The 25934-nt window shown below is 48.9% G+C and overlaps 1 protein-coding gene across 1 annotated transcript; it reads right to left on the bottom strand.

Moving 5' to 3' along the window:
- Positions 1 to 210: 210 nt before the first annotated feature.
- Positions 211 to 25934, bottom strand: vash1 (vasohibin 1). Its single transcript, XM_033027486.1, has 7 exons — positions 25364 to 25934; positions 20113 to 20201; positions 17155 to 17211; positions 8255 to 8329; positions 6317 to 6698; positions 4781 to 4896; positions 211 to 440 (listed from the first exon to the last, which is right to left on the bottom strand). The coding sequence occupies exons 1-7, from the start codon at positions 25676 to 25678 to the stop codon at positions 371 to 373; spliced, it is 1104 nt and encodes a 367-aa protein (XP_032883377.1). The 5' UTR covers positions 25679 to 25934; the 3' UTR covers positions 211 to 370.

The following is a 25934-nucleotide window of genomic DNA, read 5'->3' as shown; positions in this document are numbered from 1 at the left end:
CCAGCTGGTGATAAACGTCCAGCCTGTGTAGGGCTCGGCATTCCCTGCACATCCACAGAGTCTCCAACATTGGCAGCACCTTAACGTCGACCTCCGGCACTCCCCGTAAATATTGTCACGCTCAGCTCATAACCAAAAAGTTGCTATCAAGCTGACTGTCCGTTGGCTGAAAAGTGTTCCTTTGAAGATTAGAAAACAATAAAATAAAAATGTAAAAAAAGGTCACAATTTAATACTGTTAACGGCTACTTGGAAATACGGGACGGCAACCTTTGTTGTCGTGGGTTTGAGTGCGGCGTGCACTGGGTGCTTACTCTTCACCAGATCACAGCACAGCACGTTCACTCACTCACGGCCCCACACCTCACCCTCACACACGGATCTGGTAACCAACATCAGTCACGCTCTTTTGTTCCGTGGCTTTCTTCTCTCCTGAAGATCTGCAAAGCAAACAAGGAACAAAAGAATGGGTGGAAGATAGACGCAAAAAGCCGGAGTAACTCAGCGGGACAGGCAGCAGCTCTGGAGAGAAGGAATGGATTTTGGGTCGAGAAGAAGGGTCTCGACCTGAAACGTCACCCATTCCTTCTCTCCAGAGCTGCCGCATGTCCCGCTGACTTACTCCAGCTTTTTGTGTCTATCTTCAGTTTAAACCAGCATCTGCAGTTCCTTCTTACACAAAACAATGGATGGGCTGGGGTAAAGAATGGGTCGACTGGGCTTATGTTCACTGGAATTTAGAATGATGAGAGGGGATCTTATAGAAACGTATAAAATTCTTAAGGGATTGGACAGGCTCGATGCAGGAAAAAAGTTCCTGAATGTTGGGGGAGTCCAGAACCGGGGGGGGGGGTTCACAGTTTAAGAATACGGGGTAGGCCATTTAGGACTGAGATGAGGAAAAACTTTTTTGCCTAGAGAGTTGTGAATCTGTGGAATTCTCTGCCACAGAAGGCAGTGGAGGCCAATTCACTGGAAGTATTCAAGAGAGAGATATAGCTCTTAGGGTTAACGGAATCAAGGGATATGGGGGAAAAAGCAGGAATGGGGTGCTGATTTTGGATGATCAGCCAATGGTGAACGGTGGTGCTGGTTCGAAGGGCCGAATGGCCTACTCCTGCACCTATTTTCTAAGTTTCTATGCTTATCCACAATTGACAAACCGAGCGATAGTGTGAGCAGACTAAATACAACGCTGTCATTCATTGTCAGGTAGCATGGAACATGAACAGTGCTTTTAGATGAGTGAATAAGTGCCGTATCTTAAATACATCTATCAACTATATAGGCATGATGCTTTTAAGCTGGAAGAGTGTAGCAAAGATTTAGGATTAAAAAAAGACAGAAAGTGCTAGAATAACTCAGCAGGTCAGGTATCATCTGATGAGACGTGGATAAGTGACGTTTTGGGTCGGGACACTTCTTGAGACTTCAGGTCCTGACATGAAACATCACCTATCCATGTTTTCCACTAATGCTGCCTGACCCGCTGAGTTACTCCAGCACTCTGTGAAACGTCACCTATCCATGTTCTCCACAGATGCTGCCTGACCCGCTGAGTTACTCCAGCACTCTGTCTTTTATATCCTCCTACATCTCTGCACTGTTCCCGCTTCATGGCATCTTTCCTATATTGCTGATAGATTTATTTATGATACAACACTTACTCACGCATCTGCACTTCCTTGTTTCTAGATTCAGGAGGATGTTGCCAGGACACGAGTGTGTGAGCCATTGGGAGAGATTAGGCAAGCTAGGACTGTGATCCTCAGAGCACAGGAGACTGAGGGGCGATCTTATATAATTTTTAAGGATGGTAAACCTGGTTGTGTTCTTAAAACCTGTGCAGACCAACTGACTGGAGTATTTGCAGAAATCTTCAACCTCTCTTCACTGAGGTCTGAGGTTCCCACCTGCTTTAGGAGGGCATCAATAATAGAGGGCCCAAGAAGAGCAAGGTGACTATCGACCGGTGGTACTAATGTCTGTGGTGATGAAGTGCTTTGGGAGAATAATTATGGACCATATCAACTCATACCTTGACGAGAACCTCAACCCTTCACAATTTCCTACCAGCACCACAGGATTGAAAAGACTAGGCTTGTATTCACAGGACTTTAGAAGGATGAGGGGCGGGGTCTTATAGAAACATATAAAATTATAAAAGGACTGGACAAGCTAGATGCCGGAAAAATGTCCCACTGTTGGGCGTTCAGAACCAGGGGCCACAGTCTTAGAATAAAGGGGAGGCCATTTAAGACTGAGGTGAGAAAAAACATTTTCACCCAGAGAATTGTGAATTTGTGGAATTCCCTGCCACAGAGGGCAGTGGAGGCCAAATCACTGGATGGATTTAAGAGAGTTAGAGCTCTAGGGGCTAGTGGAATCAAGGGATATGGGGAGAAGGTAGGCACAGGTTATTGATTGGGGACGATCAGCCATGATCACAATGAATAGATTTATTGTGCTCGAAGGGCCTACTCCTGCGACTATTTTCTATGTTTCTATGTAACAGGTCATAAGTGATAGGAGAAGAATTAGGCCATACGGCCCATCGTCTACTCCTCCATTCAATCATGGCTGATCTATCTCTCCCTCCTAACCCCAATCTCCTGCCTTCTCCCCATAAACCCCGACACCCGTCGGTCAATCTCCGTCTTCAAAATATCCATTGACTTGGTCTCCACAACCGCCTGTGGCAATGAATTGCACACATTCACCACCAAATAAATTCCATCACATCTCCTGTCTAAAGGTCCGTCCTTTTATTCTGAGACTCTGGCGAGTGCGGAGGGTTAAACAAGTGGGTTGCTTGAGCATGAAGCGATAGATTAGATTGAGTGACTGGGGAATGAATGCTCACACTGATGTATCCACTCTCAGAGAGCAGTCAGCACATTTGTTAAAATCAATACGTCTGTCTGACAAACACAACACTGGAGAAAGTATTGAACGTGGAGAACGAGGCAACCAGAGTCTGGGGGAGGACGGGGATGTCGAGACTCACAATAGACAATAGGTGCAGGAGTAGGCCATTCGGCCCTTCGAGCCAGCACCACCATTCAATGTGATCATTGCTGATCATCCCCAATCAGTACCCCGTTCCTGCCTTCTCCCCATATCCCCCGACTCCGCTATCTTCAAGAGCCCTATTGAAAGTATCCAGAGAACCAGCCTCCACCACCCTCTGAGGCAGAGAATTCCACAGACTCACAACTCTCTGTGAGAAAAAGTGTTTCCTCATCTCCGTTCTAAATAGCCTACCCCTTATTCTCGAGGGGGTGGGGGGCATGGCTTGCAACGGTTCATGTTGGTGGGTTATGGAGTTTCATCTGGGCAAGTGTGAGGGCTGCACTTTGGGAGGTGGAAATCAAGGAGAAGGTATACAGTTAAGGCAGAACTCTTCATAGCACGGATGGACAGAGGGATCTTGGGCTCCAAGTCCACAGCTCTTGATTTGTTGGTAAATGTTGCCATCAATGCCAACATTGGAGAAGTTGCAGATTGTGAGGAAGGCTGTCACATTGTACGGCAGGATATTGGACAGATACAGAAATGGGTGGAGAAATAGCGGCTGGAGTTGAATCCGAGCATGTGTGAGGTGTTACACTTTAGGAGGTCAAACGTAAGGGAAGTTAATAGCATTCTATGGTCTGAATCTGAGGAATTCATTGCCACTGAAGGCTGTGGAGGCCATCAGTGGATATAATTAAGGCAGAGATAGATAGATTCTTGATCAGTACGGGTGTCTGAGGTTATGGGGAGAAGGCAGGAGAATGGGGTTGGGAGGGAGCGACAGATCAGCCATGATTGAATGGCGGAGTAGACTTGATGGGCCGAATGGCCTAATTCTGCTACTACCACTTAAGATTTTAGGTTGATTTAACTGCAAAGTGTTGGAAGGAACTGCAGATGCTGGTTTACACCGAAGAAGCTGTCCCGCTGAGTTACTCCAGCTTGTTGTGTCCATTTAAACGCATTGATGTACAGAGGGATCCAGGGGTCTACGCCCATAACTTGCTGAAAGTGGCAACACAAGTAGATGGATTGGTGAAGCAGGCGTACAGTGTGCCTGCTGTCACTGGATGGGGCATGGAGTATAAGAGGCAGCAAGTGATGATGCAGCTTCAGAGGACTTTGGTCAGGCTGCATGTGGAGTATTGCATGCAGTTCTGGTCGCCCCCATTACAGGCTTTGGAGAAGGTGCAGAGGAGGTTCACGATGCCTGGATTAGAGGGAATTACCTACGGGGGGGGTGGGGGTGGGGGAGGGTGGACAGACTTGGATTGTTTTTCTCTGGACACCAGAGGTTGCGGGAAGACCTGACAGAAGTACATAATATGATGAGAGGCGTAGATAGGGTAGACAGTCAGAACCTTTTACCAGGATGAGAATGTCAAAGACCAGAGGGTGAGTGAGGCAAAGTGTATAGGAGTTGTGGTGGGCAAGTATATTTTCCACCAGAGTGGCGAGTGTCTGCGGGTGGTGGTGGAGGCAGATACGATAAGCACATGGGCATGCATGGGATGGAGGGATATGAATCACGTGCGGTGCGGGCATTGTGGGCCGAAGGGCCTGTTCCCATGCTGCACTGTTCTGTGTAGCAAGGAACTGCAGATGCTGGTTTACACCAAAGATAAACGCAAAATGCTCAGCGTGACGGCAGCATCTGTGGAGAGGAAGAGTGGGTGACTTTTGGGGTCGAGACCCTCCTGTACTATTCTGTGTTCTATTTCAACGCGCCGTGAATGCAGGAACATCCCGTGCAGCAGCCTCCTACCGTCTCTCACTGCGGCTGTTCCTGCGATGCGGGCTGGACTGGCTGCGCTGGGGCGACGACGTGTCCTTCCTCCTCTCGCGGGTGGGCGAAGAGGGCACGGCCGCTGCCTTCAAAACCTGCAGCGGGGCAGGGGCAGCAAACAGGCGTCACTTGTACAGGTGAACTAGTGCCTCGTCTCCCCACACTGGAGCACTAGCCCCGCCCCCTGTACCACTTTGTCACTCCTCCCCCTCCCCCGCTCCCGATCAGCAGAAGGGACAGAAGCTTGAAAGCGCGCACCACCAGACTCAGGAACAGCTTCTTCCCCTCTGTTATCAGGCTTCTGAACGGTCCTTCCATAAGCTAGGGTACTGTCCGATTCACCTCTACCCCATTGATCTACCTATTGGACTGGAGTTTGACTAGATTGTATTTATGTAGGATATTATCTGATCTGATTGGATAGCATGCAAAAAACAAAGCTATCCACTGTACCTTGGTACACGTGACAATAATGAACCTAACCCCACCAGCAGCCTCTCAGCTGCTCCTGTCACTGGTGGAGGAGCCAGTCGCTGGGGTTAGCTGTCCCCTCAGCCCAACGAGTCCAGGCACCCCATCGATCACCCGTTCACACTAGTTCTATGTTATCCCACTTTCTCAGTCTCTCCACTCGCGATGCACGAGGGGCAATTTACAGAGGCCAGTTAACCTACAAACCCGCACGTCTTTGTGATGCAGGGGGAGGAAACTGGAGCACCTGGAGGAATCCCACGCGGTCACGGGGAGAACATGCAAACTCCACACAGACAGCAACCGAGGTCAGGATGGAACCTGGGTCTCTGGCGCTGTGAGGCAGCGGCTCTGCAACTGTGTTCAAGAAGGAATTGCAGATGCTGGAAGATCGAAGGTACACAAAAATGCTGGAGAAACTCAGCGGGTGCAGCAGCATCTATGGAGCGAAGGAAATGGGTGACGTTTCGGGCCGAAACCCTTCTTCAGACTGATGGGGGGGGGAGAAGGAAGGAAAAAGGGAGGAGGAGGAGCCCGAGGGCGGGGGGATGGGAGGAGACAGCTCGAGGGTTAAGGAAGGGGAGGAGACAGCAAGGGCTAGCAAAATTGGGAGAATTCAATGTTCATGCCATCCGGACGCAAGCAACCCAGGCGGAATATGAGGTGCTGTTCCTCCAATTTCCGGTGTTGCTCACTCTGGCAATGGAGGAGACCCAGGACAGAGAGGTCGGATTGGGAATGGGAGGGGGAGTTGAAGTGCTGAGCCACCGGGAGTTCAGGTAGGTTATTGCGGACTGAGCGGAGGTGTTCGGCGAAACGATCGCCCAACTGAGCTACCTACAACTGTGCTACCCTTGGGGCTGAAACAATTCAGCAGGTCGGGCACCATCTCTGGAGAATACGGATACTGAAGAAGGGTTCCGACGTGAAACGCTGCTTAACCATGTTCTCCCTGAACAATACTCATGCATTGGGCATCTATCTAGCTGCTGCAGCCTGGGAGGGGGCAGCAGAGAGCGACTGGGATGGGGCCGTGGGCCTTGCCTTGAGCCGCATGTCACGGGCGTGCCTCTCCAGCTCTCTCCGCAGCTCGTCCCGGCTCAGTCTGTCCAGGTCCAGCACCGAGTGCTTCCACTCGATCTGCTCCACGCTGTGCGGATCGTGCGACACGTACTGCCCGATCTTCACCTTCTTCAGCGAGTGCCAGCACCTGCGGTACGAGCCCTCGAACTCCAGCACCAGGTCCAGCAGAGTCCTGCAGACCGGGGGCTTGAACATAAGGTCCTCCCGCCGGCTCATGCCCAAGCTGCCAAAGCGGCCCGCGTAGTGGATGCCCAGCACAATGTGGCGGAAGCTGCTCCCTGAGAACTGGGTCTTAAAACTGATGGGAAACCTCTCCACGCCGGACATTCCGTTGGTCAGGTATCTGATCACACGCATGAAGGAAACACACCACTCCTCAGTGGACACGTGCTTACAATGGCCAGAGGATTGAGAATTACATAAGGGCTCTGGCATGTGTGTTGTAGAGCAGAGGCATCCAAGAGTACAAATACACAATTCCTTGTCAGTAGAAGCGGCTTTGGTACATTGGCCTTCATCTCTCAGGGTATTGTACAGAAGGGCCCCGGAGAGAATTGTAGAGCAGAGGGATCTAGGAGTATAGGTACATAGTTCCCTGAAAGTCACAGTTAGACAGGGTGGTGAAGACAGCTTTTAGTACATTGCCTTTCAGCAGTCAGGAAAGAGTATAGAAGTTGGGAAGCTGCAGCTGTACATGTCGGTGAGGCTGCAATTTGAATATTGTAAACACAAATGCTGGAGTAACCCAGCGTGACAGGCGGCATCTCTGGAGAGAAGGAATGGGCAATGTTTCGGGTCGAGACCCTTCTTCAGACTGATGTCAGGGGAGGGGGCGGGACAGAGATAGAATGTAGTCTGAGACAGTAAGACTGGCGGGAGAACTGGGAAGGGGGAGGGGATGGAGAGAGAGGGAAAGCAAGGGCTATCTGAAGTTATAGAAGTCAATGTTCATACCGCTGGGGTGTAAGTTGTCCAAGTGAAATATGAGGGAAGGATTTACTATGAACCCGAGGGACAACTTTTTCACTCAGAGGGCGGTGAGGGTATGGAACGAGCAGCTAGAGGAAATAATTCATGCAGGTACGAAAACAACATTTAAAAAAAACTGCTGCAGCAACCCAGCAGGTCAGGCTGCATCCATTCCCTCCAGAAATGCTGCCTGACCCGCTGAGTTACTCTTTGTGATTGACTCTACTATATTGTAGCAGGATTGATTGAGGCAGTGCAGCGTAGGTTCACGAGATTGATCCCTGGGATGGCGGGACTGTCATATGAGGAAAGATTGAAAAGACTAGGCTTGTATTCACTGGAGTTTAGAAGGAAGAGGGGGGATTTTATAGAAACATATAAAATTATAAAAGGACTGGACAAGCTAGATGCAGGAAAAATGTTCCCAATGTTGGGCGAGTCCAGAACCAGGGGCCACAGTCTTAGAATAAAGGGGAGGCCATTTAAGACTGAGGTTGTGAATTTGTGGAATTCCCTGCCACAGAGGGCAGTGAAGGCCAAATCACTGGATGGATTTAAGAGAGAGTTAGATAGAGCTCTAGGGGCTAGTGGAGTCAAGGGATATGGGGAGAAGGCAGGCACGGGTTATTGATAGGGGATGATCAGCCATGATCACAATGAATGGCGGTGCTGGCTTGAAGGGCCGAATGGCCTCCTCCTGCACCTATTTTCTATGTTTCTATGAGTAGAGGAGACATGGCAAGCTGGTTGTGAAAGGTTACTGGGGTAGAGGAGAATGTTGGACTGAGCTGAGGGCAGTGCGGAGTGGGTTGGCGGGCAGAGTGATCTATTCCTGGCTGATGTGTTCATGAGCATGAGATCATTCCTCCGGGGAGACGGCATGGACAGCCAGTTCCCGTACACACCGGCTCCATGACAGGGAAAGGATACATCCCCAGGATCACAGCCTCCAAGCACTTTATTGGCAGAGATTCTCGAATCATTTCTCGTGCAAGATCCATTAGGCTGTAAAACAGGAAACATCAGAATTAAATATTTTCATCAGTTTCAGGAGCCATTCGGTTCATCATATCTACTCCGTATCATATCAAATCAATTCAATCAGGGCTGATCTATCTCTCCCTCTCAACCCTTTTCTCCTGCCTTCTCCCCATAAACCCTGACACCCACACTAATCAACAATCTGTGCCTTAACAATATCCATTGACCAGACGTCCACAGCCGAGTGTGGCAATGAATTGCACAGATTCAACACCCTCTGACAAAAGTAATTACTTCTCAACTCCGTTCTAAAGGTACAACCTTTTATTCTGTGGCTGCGACCTCTGGTCCTAAAGTCTCCCACTCATGAGAGTTGTTATTTAGATCTTCAATAAGATAACCCTGTTTGACCTCTCTGTCCCGACTTGCTGGTCCACATGGCTCCGAGTTTCCGCCTCGAGAACTCAGGATAGCAATGGTTTAGAAGGATATGGGCTAAGCCCGGGTAAATGGGACTAGCCCAGAATGCCAACTTGGTCAGCATAGACAAAATGGGCTGAAGGGCCTATTTCCTTGCTGCATAACATTTATATTTGAAGAGAAAGTTTGCAGTTTGACCACAGTAGTCCAGCTTTCAGAAATATATTTATGGGCTAAACTCAAATTGTTTTTTATGTATTAAAAATTAATAAAAGTTGAGTAAGTTTCATTTACGGTTGAAGTCAGGAAGACATGGGTGGTACATTAGTGCAGCTGGTAGAGTCGCTGCCTCATAGCGCCAGAGATCGGGTCCGATCCTGACCTCGAGTGCGGTCTGTGTGGAGTTTGCACGTTCTCCCTGCGACTGCGCGGGCTTCCTCCGTGTGCTCTGGTTTCTTCCCACACGGGTCTGTAGGTTAATCAGCCCTCTGTAAATTGTCCTAATGTGCAGGGAGTGAATGAAAACGTGGGACAACATAGAACTAGTGGGAACAAGTGGTCGGCATGCATTTGGTGGGCTGAAGGGCCTGTTTCCATGCCCTGTCTCTGGACTAAACTAAGTGTGATGAGTCGAGTCAAACACACATCAAGATACAACACATGTTTATTAAATCTACTTACAGCATCGGTCTGCAGGACATTACAGTACCTAACAGCTACTCTGAATTACGTAAGCAAGCTCTTGGTAATATGAATCGCATATTAGGCAGAGCAACTACTAACAAGCACTACAATTGGTTAGTTGGAAATAACCAATCTACATCTTTCCTTGTAGAAACAGAAAGCATCGATATGTGGGAACATGGTGGCTGAGCAATATAGGAAGCGGAATGTTAATATGGGGAAGTTTATATAGTTACACAAAATCACCGTATCTAATGGGTGGCCTGCTGACCCGTCCGGCACGTGTGCGGTACGAATCCGCTTCACATCATTTCACCGGAGAAGTTACCGGGGATGTGACCGGGGATCCGTTGGGGCGGGGAGGTGGTGAGATAGGCGAGCTAGTCGTCGAACGCCGCGGTGGAAACGGTCTCTCATAGTGGAGTCGCAGGACGCGGTTCCTTCACTGGAAGGATATGTTGAAGGTTGCGTCTGCTTCAATCAGATAGGAGCGCGGTTCTTTGGCAGGGCCGTAGATGTGACCCAGACGGCCATAGCCCTTGTTGGTCTGGAGGCAAACCACCTGTCCACTGGTGAGAGGTTTAATTGGCTTACTGGATTTGTGGAAAAAAACGTTTCTGTGTATCGCGTTTGAATTATAGTTGTTTCTGGACCACAGGCGGAGAACGAACCTGTGGCTGCAGAAGCTGCTGGGACACAGGCAGGGTAGCACGGGTTTGGCGAGACATTAGTCGTTGGGCTGGGAAACCCAGTATCGGATCCCTGGTAATGTTCTTTAAGTTAAGCAGGTCCAGGTAGACATCAGATTTAGCAAGGTATGAACGCTCCATTAGTTGTTTTGCGCTTCGGACGGCTCGTTCAGCGAGTCCGTTGGACTGCGGAAACTCAGGGCTGCCGGTGATATGTCGAAAGTCCCATCGTTGTGCAAAGTTTTTGAAAAGCTGGCTGATGAACTGTCTGCCGTTGTCGGATAGAAGGCTTGCAGGGGAACCGTGCATGGAGAAATGGTGTTGCAACTTCTGGATAACTGCTTCAGATGTGATGCTTTGGAGTAGATCGATATCAAACCAGCCCAATTAAGAGTCGACAAGTACCAGATAGTGTTTCCGATGCAATTAGAATATATCGGTGGCTACCGTGGACCATGGTAGAGGAGGAACCGGGTATGGCAGTAAGGGCTGCTTCTGCTGGTGTGGCATTAGATAGATTAGATTAGATAGATTAGATAGCCTTTTATTGTCATTCAGACCGAAGTCTGAACGAAATTGAAGCAGTCATACATACAATACAATACAATAAAAAACAACAATAAACACATATTAACATCCACCACAGTGAGTCCACCCAACATCTCCTCACTGTGATGGAGGCAAAAGTCTTAGGTCTCCAGTCTCTTCCCTCCTCTTCTCCTTCTGCGCTGAGGCGATACCCCCCGGGCGATGTTAAAACCTGTCCGGCGGCTCAAACACCGCGGCCCGGGGTGGTCGAAGCTGCCGCTCACCAGTCCTGCTGACGCAGCCGCTGGCCCGCGGCCGAAACCCGGACTCAGGCCACCGCCGCCAGAACACCGTGCAAGCCACCGGAGCATCGTTCCAGCCCCGAGCCGGATCGCCCTCACGTGAGTGCCGTTACCGTCTCAGCCTCGGGCTGGGCCGCCCCGACTGGGCACCGCTCCTCCCTCGGGCTGGGCCGCCCCGACTGGGCGCCGCTCCTCCCTCGGGCTGGGCCGCCCCGACCGGGCACCGCTCCTCCCTCGGGCTGGGCCGCCCCGACCGGGCACCGCTCCTCCCTCGGGCTGGGCCGCCCCGACTGGGCGCCGCTCCTCCCTCGGGCTGGGAACGCCGTACCTCCCCGAGCTCGGCCACTCCGACGGGAGCACCGTTCCTTCCTCGGGCCGGCCGTCCTCACGGTAGCGTCACAGCCCCTCACGAAAGCACTGTCCAGCCCCGAGCCGGGCCGTCCTCACGGGAGCGAGCTCAGTGCGAGTCCTGGCGGGCTCTGCCTCCTGAGCCTCGAGGTCGCCAGCTCCGCCATTAGGCCTCAGCGCAGACGGAGGCAGAGAAGGGGAATACGACATAAAAGTCGCATTCCCCCGCAGGGAGAGACAGCAAGCCCCGTTTCAACCCCCCCCCCCAAACAGAAACTAAAAACCAAAACTAGACTAACCAAAACGAAAATAAACAACCCAAAAAACACAAAACAAACAGGACTGCCGGAGAGCCGCTGCAGCCAGAGCCGCGCCGCCACTAGGACTGCACATGCATCAGGCTTTTGTAGATGGCACAGACTTCACGTATGTACTTGGTCATACCAGGCCAGTAAAACGTGCTTTGTGCCCCACTCCGGGGTGACCCCTGTGGGCGGTGTCGAAGTACTTGTCCCGGAGAACAGCTGGGACAACTGCCTTGTGGCCCTTGACTATAATCCCGTCCTGTAACACCAGTTCGTCGCAAACCAGGAAGTATGGGCGGATCGCGAGTGGGGTGCTGTGTGCTCTGCCAGGCTACTTAGGCAATCAGTAGGAACATATGATACCTTCATTACTGAGAACTGGTCCTGTTCAGAGAGTTGCTGTTTGTTGGTTTTGCATGGGGCTCTTAGACAATAGACAATAGGTGCAGGAGTAGGCTATTCGGCCCTTCGAGCCAGCACCGCCATTTAATGTGATCATGGCTGATCATCCCCAATCAGTACCCCGTTCATGCCTTCTCCCCATATCCCCTGACTCCGCTATCTTTACGAGCCCTATCCAGCTCTCTCTTGAAAGTATCCAAAGAACCAACCTCCACTGCCCTCGGAGTCAGAGAATTCCACAGACTCACAACTGACTGTGGTATACCAGTATCAGTTCATCATTAGTTGTTCATTAATGACTCACAACTCTCTGTGAGAAAAAGTGTTTCCTCGTCTCCGTTCTAAATGGCTTACTCCTTATTCTTAAACTATGGCCCCTGGTTCTGGACTCCCCCAACATCGGGAAAATGTTTCTTGCCTCTAGCGTGTGCAAACCCTTAACAATCTTATATGTTTCAATGAGATATCCTCTCATCCTTCTAAACTCCAGAGTGTACAAGCCCAGCTGCTCCATTCTCTCAGCATATGACAGTTCTGCCATCCTGGGAATTAACCTTGAAAACTTATGCTGCACTCCCTCAATAGCAAGAACGTCCTTCCTCAAATTAGGGGACCAAAACTGCACACAATACTCCAGGTGTGGTCTCACTAGGGCTCTATACAACTGCAGAAGGACCTCTTTGCTCCTATATTCGACTCCTCTTGTTATAAAGGCCAACATGCCATTCGCTTTCTTCACTGCCAGCTGTACCTGCATGCTTACTTTCATAGACTGATGAACAAGGACCCCCCAGATCCCGTTGTACTTCCCCTTTTCCCAACTTGACGCCATTTAGATAATAATCTGCCTTCCTGTTTTTGCTACCAAAGTGGATAACCTCACATTTATCTGCATTAAACTTCATCTGCCATGCATCTGCCCACTCCCCCAACCTGTCCAAGTCAACCTGCATTCTCATACCATCCTCTTCACAGTTCACACTGCCACCCAGCTTTGTGTCATCTGCAAATTTGCTAATGTTACTTTGAATAGCTGCGGTCCCAGCACCGAGCCTTGCGGTACCCCACTAGTCACTGCCTGCCATTCTGAAAGGGACCCGTTAATCCCATCTCTTTGTTTCCTGTCTGCCAACCAATTTTCTTTCCATGTCAGCACTATACCCCCAATAGCATGTGCCCTAATTTTGCCCAGTAATCTCCGATGTGGGACCTTATCAAATGCTTTCTGAAAGTCCAGGTACACTACATTCACTGGCTCTCCCTTGTCCATTTTCCTAGTTATATCTTCAAAAAATTCCAGAAGATCAGTCAAGCATGATTTCCCCTTCGTAAATCCATGCTGACTTGGACCGATCCAGTTACTGCTATCCAAATGTGAGGCTATTTCATCTTTTATGATTGACTCCAGCATCTTCCCCACCACCGATGTCAGGCTAACTTGTCTATAATTCCCCGTTTTCTCTCTCCCGCCTTTCTTAAAAAGTGGGATAACATTAGCTACCCTCCAATCCACAGGAACTGATCCTGAGTCTATAGAACATTGGAAAATTATCACCAATGCATCCACGATTTCTAGAGCTACTTCCTTAAGTACCCTGGGATGCAGACCATCAGGCCCTGGGGATTTATCAGCCTTCAGTCCCATCAGTCTACCCAACACAATTTCCTGCCTAATGTGGATTTCCTTCAGTTTCTCTGTCACCCCAGATCCTCTGGCCACTACTATATCAGGAAGATGGTTTGTGTCCTCCTTAGTGAAGACAGATCATTTCAACTCATCTGCCATTTCCTTGTTCCCCATAATAAATTCACCTTGTTCGGTCTTCAAGGGTCCAATTTTGGTCTTAACTAATTTTTTCCTCTTCACATACCTAAAGAAGCTTTTACTATCCTCTTTTATATTCTTGGCTAGCTTACCTTCGTACCTCATCTTTTCTCCCCGTATTTAGTTATCTTCTGTTGTTCTTTAAACATTACCCAATCCTCTTGCTTCCCGCTCATCTTTGCTACGTTGTACTTCTTCGCTTTAATTTTTATACTGTCTCTGACGTCCCTTGTCAGCCATGGTCGTCCCTTAATCCCCTTGGAATCTTTCTTCCTCCTAGGAATGAACTGATCCTGCACCTTCTGTATTATTCCTAGAAACACCTGACATTTTTGTTCCATTGTCATCCCTGCTAGTGTATCTTTCCAGTCAACTTTGGCCAGCTCCTCCCCCATGGCCCCATAGTCCCCTTTATTCAACTGTAACACTGACACCTCCGATCTACCCATCTCCCTCTCCAATTGTAGATTAAACCTGACCATGTTATGGTCACTACCTAATGGCTCTTGCGAGTAATTCTTTTTTGATTTGGGCATAACGTTGTTCAGTATCAGTTAGTGTGTGAGAGGCGTAAGAAACAGGCTTGCAGTCGCCATCTGTAGTGGTCTGCAGTGAAGCAGCACCAAGTCTGTACTGGAACTGTACTGGTGAGCTTTAAGGGTAACTCCAAAGCAAAATAGGCAAGAGTAGGTGCGCTGGCCAGCTGCAACTTGAGGATATCAAAAGCTCTTTGGGGTTGCGGATACCAGGACCATGCAGCGTCTTTGTGTGTCAGTTCCAACAGGGGGGCAGATATGTCGCTGAGGTTGGGAATAAATTTCCCCAGGTAGGTGACCATTCCAAGGAACCTTTGTAGCCTCGCAACGTCAGTAGGAACCGGCATCTCATTGATAGCTGCAGTTTTTGATGGGTCTGAGACCATCACTTGTGAAAACATGTCCGAAGTAACTTCCGGGACTCGAAACTTGCACTTCAGGGGATTGAGTTTGAGATGAATGTCTTTGGCACGTCCAGAACATTCTTCAGATCAGCGTCATGCTCAGCCAAGTCGCGCCCGTAAACGAGAATGTCATCAACAATAATGGCGCATGGATATTCCGCAAACAGTTGTTCCATCGTGCGCTGGAAAACCTCGCTGGCAGAGTTGATGCCAAAGGGCATTCTCAGGAATTTGTAACGGCCGAAGGGGCTGAGCCCTGGATGAGCTGGGACCTACTGCCACCCATGAGGAGCTGGGGAAGTGGCCGAATGCCCAGCGACAGACACAGCAGACCACATGGTATCCCACAGCTAATGTACTGGAAATGTCTAATTCTACGACGCCTTTCTGCCCCCTACCTCATAGATCACCAGTTCCCTCTCCCAGTGAGAACCACCCAGACAGTCCTATAATAACGATGTAGGGGCTCAGACTGTTTATCAATGGTAACTCCTGGCAGTGAAATGAAGAGTTTGTTCTCAGGATGTGCATTGTGTTTATCTGCTGAGCCACTCTGTCACACTGGCAGGGCAGGATGAATTTATAGCGAGCAGTGAATCCTTTCCTGACATTCGGAAGTTGGGTATTTTACTCAAAAAACACAATTTTCCCTGGTATAAGCCCCCTAATTGCAGGAGCAGTAACTTCACCGACAGTTTTGTGTGGTGGAATGTGAAGCTACAACTTCAGATGCTACACGTGTCCACCAGTGATAAGGCTATGGTAGCAATGAACATTGATGCCACGCTAGTCCCCTCTGCCTGCGCATGATCCATATCCCTCTATCCCCTGCATATCCACGTGCCGATCTAAAAGCCCTTCAGCCCACAATACCCGTCACAGTGAAATTCTTTGTTTGCGTACCCAAGGTATGGAAACAGTCGCTACATAAAGGGTGCCGATAAAGTCACAAAGTATCCCACGCCAGGCGGCGCTGTTGAACGGCTGCGGCTCGCCTGCAGTTCGTCTGTTTTTACTTTTTTTGTTGTTGTTTTTTTGTCTTGTTTAGTTAAATTTTTCGTTATTAGGTTGTGTTATGTGTGTGTGGGGGTGGGGGGCTGAAACATGGTTTTCTGTCTCTCCCTTCGGGGGAATGCGACTCTTTCTGTCGTATCCCCCCTTTTCTGCCTCCGTCTGCGTTGAGGCCTAATGGCGGAGCTGGCAGCCTCCAACCTGCGACCGACCTCGAGGCTCCGGAGGCAGAGCCAGCCAGGACTCACCAATGCGAGGCTGGCCGATTTCAAGCTTTGGCGGCGTTCTGGCGCTCCAGTGGCAGCGGCTCGACTCGGGGCTGGGACGGCGCTCCGGTGTGGGCGGCCCGGCGCGGGGCTGAGACGACGCTCCGGTGGCAGCGGCAAGACTCGGGGCTGGGACGGCGCTCTGGTGAGGGCGGCCCGGCGCGGGGCTGAGGCGGTGCTCCGGTGGCTGAGGCGGCCCGGCGTGGGGCTGAGACGGTGCTCCAGTAGCTGAGGTGGCGTTCTGGTGGTGGCGACCTGAATCCGGGGCTCGGCCGCAGACCAGTGGACGACATCGTCGGGAGCTCGCAGGTCACAGGCTAGTGCCTGTTTTCCGGAGCTCCCGCGGCAACAGCTGCGTCCGCTGGACTGGAGGGCGGCAGCTTCGACCACCCCGGGCCGCGGAGCTTGAACCGGCCCATCCGCGGGACTGACTTACCATCGCCCGGTGGGGTATCGTCTCAGCGCAGAGGGAGAAGAGGAGGGAAGATACAGTAACCCTAAGATTTTTGCCTCCATCACAGTGAGGAGGTGCCTGGTGAACTCATTGTGGTGGATGTTAATTTGTGTTTATTGTGTGTTTTGTTGTTTATTATTATATGTATGGCTGCAGGCAACGACATTTCGTTCAGACCAAAAGGTCTGAATGACAAATAAAGGATCTAAGTCTAAGTATAAGATTAGATTAGATTAGATTAGATTATTGCATCATTTTCAGTGCCGGTGTTGCCGATTTGCACTTATCATCCCTAATGTCCCGTTACAGACGATGGTAATTATGATGCTCCCTCTTCACCCCCCGCCTCCTGACAAGATTCCCAGCTGTATCTTAACCTCCAGTACTGATGCATGTCCCAATCCCAGATATCGCTCAATCGTTACACCATCTGTTCCACCCCACATCAGCATGGCGCTTGTAAGACATCCATTGACTAGGCTCCCGACCTTTTTACCGAGTTTTTGAACTGCTCGTTTTCTGCTTTGATCAAATTCACTTTTCAGTGGAGCGGACTCTTCCCTCGGCTGTCTGGGTTAATTATAAAGGCGGTGCAATCCCGGTTCTTTGTTTTAGCACCACGTATTATCCCAGAGATTGCACATTAATGAACACCAACACATCAGTGCTACTCACCCAGTTAAAGGTCGGTTCTTCTTAATCTCAAAGAACTGTGTCCCCGTGTGATTGTACCTGGATTCCACAGTTAAGCAAAGTAACGAGACATGCCCGACCGATGCACAATGGTGTGGTGCAAGAGCGCTGTGGACAAGAGTACTGACGTATAACTGACCTGTCAACCGTGGGAAACACGTACTGTACTCAATAATCCGTGCCGCCTGTGAAGGATGGAACGAGACGCGGGGACTCGGGGAGAAGTATGAAGCCTGCCCCCTCCTGACCCAAAGCCACAATGATGGCAACTCATTGGATCAACCTCTCTCCACGTGGGCCAATGCTGGCAAATGGGTCTGGTGGGCATTCACGAGTTGGGCTGAAGGACCAGTTTCTGTGCTGCAGGACACTTCATAATTCACCAGTGAATAATTGGGAGCAGAGCAGGGGGAGGGAGAGATGGAGACAAAGGCCGTCATTTCCCGTCCGTTTGACTGTTGGTTTAACGAGGCTCATCCAGTCTGCGGCAATCAGAGGAGACTTCAATAATAAGTCAAGGGCCCGCTAACCTCCAGCTTAGTAACAATATCTGAACAGAATATCGATTATACCAACACACTCACTGAGTGCTCACGTATTTTGCCAAGAACTAAATAAAGCAGCTTACAAACCAAGCCAAATGATGCAATCACTCAATAGAGGACATTAATGGTCACCGTTAACATCTTGTTTGCTTTATCGGTTAATAGGAAAGTCAACAGGACAGCATTGTACGTTGCTGGAGCTGTTAAACAGGGAGGCTATGCTTGTTATACAGGCATTGATGAGATTACATCTGGAGCACTGAACGCACCATTAGTCTCATTATTGAAGAAAGGACATTTATGTGCTGGAAGCAAATCACTGACGTTTATTGGGAAAGGGTGAATGCATGGAGTTTACCAGGGATGGGGAACAAATGGAGCGGCTGGGCTTGTATACTCTGGAATTTACAAGGATGAGAGGGTTTCTTATTGAAACATACAAGATTATTACAGGATTGGACATGCTAGAGGCAGGAAACATGTTCCCAATGTTGGGGGAGTCCAGAACCAGGGGCCACAGTTTAAGAATAAGGGGAAGAGAGGGATAGACAGAGTTGACGTGGATAAGCTTTTCCCACTGAGAGTAGGGAAGATTCAAACAAGGGGACATGACTTGAGAATTAAGGGACAGAAGTTTAGGGGTAACATGAGGGGGAACTTCTTTACTCAGAGAGTGGTGGCTGTGTGGAATGAGCTTCCAGTGAAGGTGGTGGAGGCAGGTTCGTTTTTATCATTTAAAAATAAATTGGATAGTTATATGGACGGGAAAGGAATGGAGGGTTATGGTCTGAGCGCAGGTATATGGGACTAGGGGAGAATACGTGTTCGGCACGGACTAGAAGGGTCGAGATGGCCTGTTTCCGTGCTGTAATTGTTATATGGTTATATGGAAGGCCATTTAGAACGGAGATGAAGGAACACTTTTTCATCCAGAGGGTTGTGAATCTGTGGAATTCTCTGCCTCAGAAGGCCGTGGAGGCCAGTTCACTGGATGCTTTCAAGAGAGAGTTAGATAGAGCTCTTAAAGACAGCAGAGTCAAGGGATATGGGGGGAAGGCAGGAACGGGGTACTGATTGTGGATGATCAGCCATGATCACATTGAATGGCGGTCTTGGCTGGAAGGGCCGAATGGCCTACTTCTGCACCTATTGTCTACTGAATCAAATGCACGAGGACATAGGTTGAAGTCAAGAGGGGAAAGATTTAATATGAAACTGAGGGGTAACTTTTTCACAGAAGGGAGTGGGTATATGGAACGAGCTGCCCGAGGAGGTGGTGGAGGCAGGTACTAGAACATTTAGAAGACATTTGGACTGTGCTGTAGTAACTCAGGACAGGTGACCTTTTGGCTTGGGATCCTTCTTCAGACTGGTTGTGGTGGAGGAGAAAGCTGGAAATGAAGTGGGGGTGGGAGAGAGCCAAGCGCGTGATAGGTGGAGGTAGACACAGAGAGCTGGAGTAAGTCAGTGGGTCAGACAGCATCTCTGGAGAAAGGGAATAGGTGACATTTTGGGTTGAAACCCTTCTTCAGATACGGGTGAGGGAGGTTTGATTGTGGATGGATGGACAAAGGCTATGGGTGAAAAGGAGACAAAAAGATCATAAGACAATTACATATAAGAGCAGAATTAGGCTATTCAGTCCATCGAGTCTGCCATTCGATCATGGCTAATCTATCTTTCCCTCCGCCCCATTCTCCTGCCTTCTCCCTGTAACCTTACAAATCAAGAATTTATCAATCTCAGTTTTAAAAATACCCATTGACTTGGCCTCCACCGCCGTCTGTGACAATGAATTCCACAGATTGACCACCCTCTGGCTAAAGGGATTCCTGCGCATCTCGATACTAAAGGAACATCCTTTTATCCTGAGGCTGTGCCCTCTGGTCCTAGACTCTCCCACTAGTGGAAACCCTTTCATTATTCAGAGGACTAAAGGAGACTAAAGGTGTTGATAAGGAGAGAGGTTTGAAAGAGCAATGAAATGTAAAGCCAAAGAGATATGTGTGGATGAAAGTGGACAGGATGGGAGAAGGGGCTGGGATAGTGGGAGAAAGGGGATTTGAGGGGCGAGAGAGAGAGAACGAGAATGTGGTGGGCTGTAGGCTAAAATTGGAGAATCCATTGGTCTACGTGACTCAGCAGAGACCTGCAACAGGTTGGGATTTGTACCTGTCGGGTTTCTGTTGAAAGGTTATCGATCTGAAACATAACTCCCTGCTTCTCTCCGAGTGCTCCAGATCTCTCTGCTCCTGTGGTTGTTCACCCTGCATAAGTAACTTTGAGTGCTCCAGATCTCTCTGCTCCTGTGGTTGTTCACCCCGCGTTAGACTGGGCTCCTGCTCTCCCCGTCACTGGCGGACTTGGCTGCGGGGCTCAGATCACCAAAGGATACTGCAATTCCCTGGTGTATCTCTGAATGGCTTCCAGGCGGTCAGGGACAAGCGTGGACAGCTGAAATGTAGGCACACACGGTGTTGGAATCTGAAAACAGCAAACACGCAGAATTAAGTTCATCCGTACAACAATATCCAAGGCATCTGTAGCAAGGAAGTGGATGGGCTTGGCAGGTTCATGAAGGCAAGAACAAAGCATTGCCAGCACAGAGCTCTGTGTAGAAGCCAATGTAGGCAACGTATCGTGCACTGTAGAAGCACACCCTGCTGCCAATAAAACTCATCCCCACAACCACGCGGTTTCCTTCCTACATGGTAAAACTAGGAAGCAATTCTTCCTTTACACACGTGGAGCACGGAACAGTACAGCAACACAAATGCTGGCAGAGCCGCTGCCTCACAGCGCCACAGATCCTGACACAAGATGCATCTGACTTCCTGACTCTTGCACTCAATGTGCAACCAATGAAGGCAAGCATACCATACGCCTTCTTTACCACCCTACCTACTAACCACCCCAAGGTCCCTCTACACCATTGCTGTAAAGCAGGGGTTGCCAACCTTTTTCGTCCCGTTTACCCCAGGCAACTTTAATAGCAAATTGCAATGTTCTTTCACTTATTAATGAACAACTAATGATGAACAGATTCTGGTATACCAGAACCAAACACAGTCAGTCAATGAGGAAAAAATACGCACAAAACCAGAATCAACTAATTTACCCCTGGGTAGACAAAACTTACCCCCTGGGGTTAGATTGACCCCAGGTTGGGAACCCTTGCTGTAAAGGATTTAGATATTAACTGTATACTCCCATTATATTTATCCTCACAAAGTGCAATACCTCACACTTGCCTGGATTACACTGGGGGGGAGGGGAAGTCCATTGATTTATGGTTCGCAAACTCCCCCCCCCCCCCCCCCAAACCCTAGAAACAAAGAACTGCAGATGCTAGATTGCAAAAAAGAGACAAAGTGCTGGAACATCTCACCAGATCAGGCTTTTGTGAATTGACCCTAGTGTGTGGGGAGTGGATGTGAAAGTGGGATAACATAGAACTCGTGAACGGGTGATTGATGGTCTCAGTGGGCCGAATAGCCTGTTGTCATGCTATATTTATAAACTGTAGTGGGAACGGCAGGCAATGTTTTGGGTCTGGACCATTCTTCTTCTTGCGTATGGTGTGCAGAGCCTAAAGTTGTAGGACAACTTGTTCTGTTTGATCTTATTTGATTGTGCACACCAGCTGGATAGGGCTCTTAAAGATAGCGGAGTCAGGGGATATGGGGAGAAGGCAGGAACAGGGTACTGATTGGGGATGATCAGCCATGATCACAACGAATGACAGAGCTGGCTCAAAGGGCCGAATGGCCTACTCCTGCACCTATTGTCTATTGTGAGTTGTGTGATGTTTGCAGAAGTGAACAGTGGGATTGTGCTGCTGCAATTGGATGGTGATAAACACAAGTTCACCCTGCTGCCGACACCCCTCTGCCTGCACACAATGGCAATGCCAGCCTTCACACAAGCTCACCCTGCTGCTAACACCCCTCTGCCCGCACACCCTGTGGATGCCAGCCTTCCACTGGACCAGCACCAGTTTGAGATTAGCGAGGAGGAAGAGCAGGTGTACGTATCAATCGACAGTGGCCCCTCTTCCCAATGCACCCAGGCCTCTTACAGTCATCCTTCATCACAGCTTGTCCACCCCACAGCCTGCTCCACACGAGTTTTAGTTTAGTTTACCGAGGTACAGTGAAAAGCTTTTTGTTGTGAGCTATCCAAAGCCCAGTCCTTTTCTCCAGAGATGCTGCCTGTCCCGCTGAGTTACTCCCGCATTTTGTGTCTACCAGCGGAGAGTCATTACGTGATTACAATCAAGACATCCACAGTGGACAGATAAAGGGAATAACAGTGAAGAGTGACCATTCTTTATGCAAGTGTCCAACAATCTGCTCCATACTTCACAATTTTCTGGTTAGGATATCTCTACTTAATCTAGCAATTCAACGTGATAATAAAGGTAAAGAGATTTGGGATAGTGCAGGAAAATCAAGTCCTAGTCATGGAGTTATGCAGCACGGTACTGGATCTCTGCTAGTCACCACATCCCCATCTGTACTAAATGCAGGGCTCGATTGGAATCATGTATTGTCTTTCTGCTGACTGGCTAGCATGCAACACAAGCGTTTCACTGGTACACGTGACAATAAACTAAATGATAACTGTGAACCCAAGTGTACACCAGACTCAGGAACATCCATCTGGAGAGGACTGGGTGACGTTTTGGGTCGAGACCCTTCTTCCCAGACTAGCTAGGGAAAAGGGAATCGAGAAACAAAAGATATAGACAATGATGTAGAGAGATAAAGAACAATGAAATAAAGATATGCTATAAAGTAACAATGATAAAAGAAACAAGCCATTGTTGGGTGAAAACGAGAAGCTGGTGCGACTTGGGTGGGGGAGGGATAGAGAGAGGGATTTCCGGGGTTACTTGAAGTGAGAGAAAACAATATTCATACCACTGGGCTGCAAGCTGCCCAAGCGAAATATGAGATGCTGTTCCTCCAATTTGTGTTTAGCCTCACTGACAATGGAGGAGACCGAGGACAGAAAGGTCAGTGCGGGAATGGGAAGGGGAATTAAAGCGTCTAGCAACCGGGAGATCAGGTTGGTTCAGGTGGACTGAACAGAGTTGTTCAGCGACACGATCGCCCAGTCTACGTTTGGTCTCGCTGATGCACAAGAGTCCACACCTTGAACAACGGATACAGTAGATGAGGTTGGAGGAGGTGCAAGTGGACTAGGACTGTCGGGGTCCCCTCTCACCTCCAGGCTTCAAAACAAGAGGGTGAAGTATTCATTCCAACAATTACCATTTTCCACAAGAATCTCCTGGCCCACTGCCCTGTGATCCAACTGATCTCACATTATACCAGGAGAAAGATTTGATTAAAATATTATTTCACATTACAACACAGGTAACTCTAAAAATGTTAAGTGAACACTTAGCAGATTGATTGCAAATAGTTACATACCAAATACCTTCTATTAAAAAAAACACTGAATTGAATTGCAGAATTAAAGACACATTCCAGCAGCTGCATTATTCAATTCCATTGATATCGACGCTAGGCGCACAGTAGAATAAAACCAGATGTCTTTTCTTCCACAGCTAGTGTTTCACACTGGCTGCACTGACTATGACTACAAAAATGCATCTTTCTATTTCTGCTAGAGATTTTAGGGGAAAATATATTCTGTTAGAATGAATTCCGGTCTCAATGCAGACAAAGGATCAGGCACTGATGTACTCTGCCGTTTCTGCCCACAGTTTGGCTCTGGTTGGGGGGGGTGGAAAACTGTCAGAGATGTTTCACTTTGCAAAAGTCAAGGAGCAAAAACAAGGAGGGAGCAAGGCTAATTGGGATTCTCTCACTAGAAGCCAATTTCACATCAATGTTAAGACAACTGGGGCCAGTGTTCAGCCCACCATCCATTTACACAATGGAAATTCCACAAGAAAAACATTCGGAGCTAAACAACCACATTCCAGATAGGCATACGACACATGATGCTGCGTCGAGATAATCTTCTAGTGTTTTTAAGGACATGCAACATTGAAACAATTTCAACAAGCAAAGTAAAGCAAACAGAACTGGAAATGTTTAAATAACACTTAAAACTAAATAGTTTCACCCCCACGTAGCGTAAATCTGGCCACAGGGAACACTGAACTTCCCTGTTTGACATTTAAAACAGACACCCCACAAATTAATCTGCAATGTTTCACCGAGTATGCAAATTGTTCCACCGGAGAAGTGAGTCAAGAATTTTTTATTGTCATATGTCCCAGATCGAACAATTAAATTCTTACTTGAATTTACAAACTATAAAAAAGACACAGAGTGCTGGAGTAGCTCAGCAGGTCAGGCAGCATCTCTGGACAACATGAATGGGTGACATTTTGGCTCAAAACCCTTCCTCTGAGAGCTGAGTTACGCTAGCACTTTGTGTCTTTCATTTGTAAACCAGCATCTGCAGTTTTTTGTGTCTATGGATTTACAGGGCTACTGCAAAAAAAAAAAAAGTCACTGTACCTCTGTACATGTAATGATAAAGAACCATTGGTATAAGCTGACGAAGTGCATAGTACCAGTGCACAGTTGGAAAGATTCAATGGTTCAATGAGTCTGAAATAGGATCTCAACCCGAAACATCACCCATTCCCTCTCTAGAGATGCTACCTGTTCCGCTGAGTTACTCCAGCACTTTGTGACTATCTTCAATGGTTTCTTTATTATCACGTGTAGCAAGGTTCAGTTAAAAAAAACAAAATTCTGAAGGGTCAAGACTCAAAACATCTCTCCAGAGTTCATCAGTTCATAAGTGATAGGAACAGAATTAGGCCATTCGGCCCATCAAGTCTACTTCACCATTCAATCATGGCTGACCTATCCCTCAAAACCCCATCCCCCTGACTATCCCCATAAGCCCTGACACTCCCCAATGCTGCCTGACCCGTTGAGTTTGTGTCTATGTGTAGGAAAGAACTGCAGATGCAAGTTTAAACCAAAGATTGAGGCAAAAAGCTGGAGTAACTCAGCAGGACAGGCAGCATCTCTGGAGAGAAGGAATGAGTGACGTTTTGGGTCGAGACCCTTCTTCAGTTTGTCTATCTTTGGTGTAAACGTGTAAAATGGCGGGACTGACATATGATGGGGGAAAAATGGGTCTACTGGGCTTGTATTCGCTGGAATTTAGAAGGATGAGAGGGCATCTTATAGAAACATATAAAATTCATAAAGGATTGGACAGGCTAGATGCAGGAAAAATGTTGGGGGAGTTCAGAACCCATGCCACAGTTTAAGAATAAGGGGCAGGCCATTTAGGACTGAGATGAGGAAAAATGTCTTCACCCAGAGTCGTGAATCTGTGGAATTCTCTGCCACAGAAGGCAGTGGAGGCCAATTCATTGGATGTTTTCAAGAGAGCGTTAGATCTAACTCTTAGGGCTAATGGAATCAAGGGATATTGGGAGAAAGCAGGAACGGGGTACTGACTTTGGATGATCAGCCGTGATCATACTGAATGGTAGTGCTGGCTCGAAGGGCCGAATGGTATAAACCAGCATCTGCAGATCCTCCCTCCAGTGAAATACTTTTGTTTGCATACAGATCAACAAGACTGCCACCCAGCTTAGTACATAACGGCCCGCAGGGGGTGGGGAGGATGGAGTAAGTCACCTTGGGGAGATAAGGCATGCCTCGAATCCTTTGCACCATCTTCTCTCTTTCAGGGTGGATCTTAGCAACGTGCTTCCACATCCTGTCCCAGGTGGCCTCGTCCACCGGCAGCCCGCCACGGTTGACATAGAAAGGCACCCCGTCCTGGAACTCCTCGTCGCCGTCCTCGTCCTGCTCCACCTCCCTGAGCGGCGTGTGCCGCTCCACGCTGACGGGACCCACGCTGGCCGACCTCCGCCTCATGGAGAAGGCACCATCTCCCCTGCCGCCCGGCATGACTGAGCGCCGCAACTCCACACAGAAAGCCTCACTCATCGGACAATAGCCTCGTAGCGCCAGGAGATGATCACCGCCATCGGTAGTGCCGGCTCAGTGCACAATATGAAGCAGTTGTTAAAATTAAAAAAACACATCGACTCTTCACAAAATATTTTTTTTTAAAGGGTGAGGGCGAGCGATTGTTTTATAAGAGTGCAGGGGAGTTGATGAGTTTAGTTGTGGGGAGCGGCGCGGCGTAACTCCCCCCTCACGTCCATGCCGGCCGCTGCCAGCCTTCACTCTGCGGTCCGCT

Source organism: Amblyraja radiata, chromosome 9 (genome assembly GCF_010909765.2).
Source record: "Amblyraja radiata isolate CabotCenter1 chromosome 9, sAmbRad1.1.pri, whole genome shotgun sequence".
NCBI lineage: Eukaryota > Metazoa > Chordata > Chondrichthyes > Rajiformes > Rajidae > Amblyraja > Amblyraja radiata.
The sequence above is the reverse complement of the archived record's forward strand: the minus strand, read 5'-3'. Positions and strand labels throughout refer to the sequence as shown.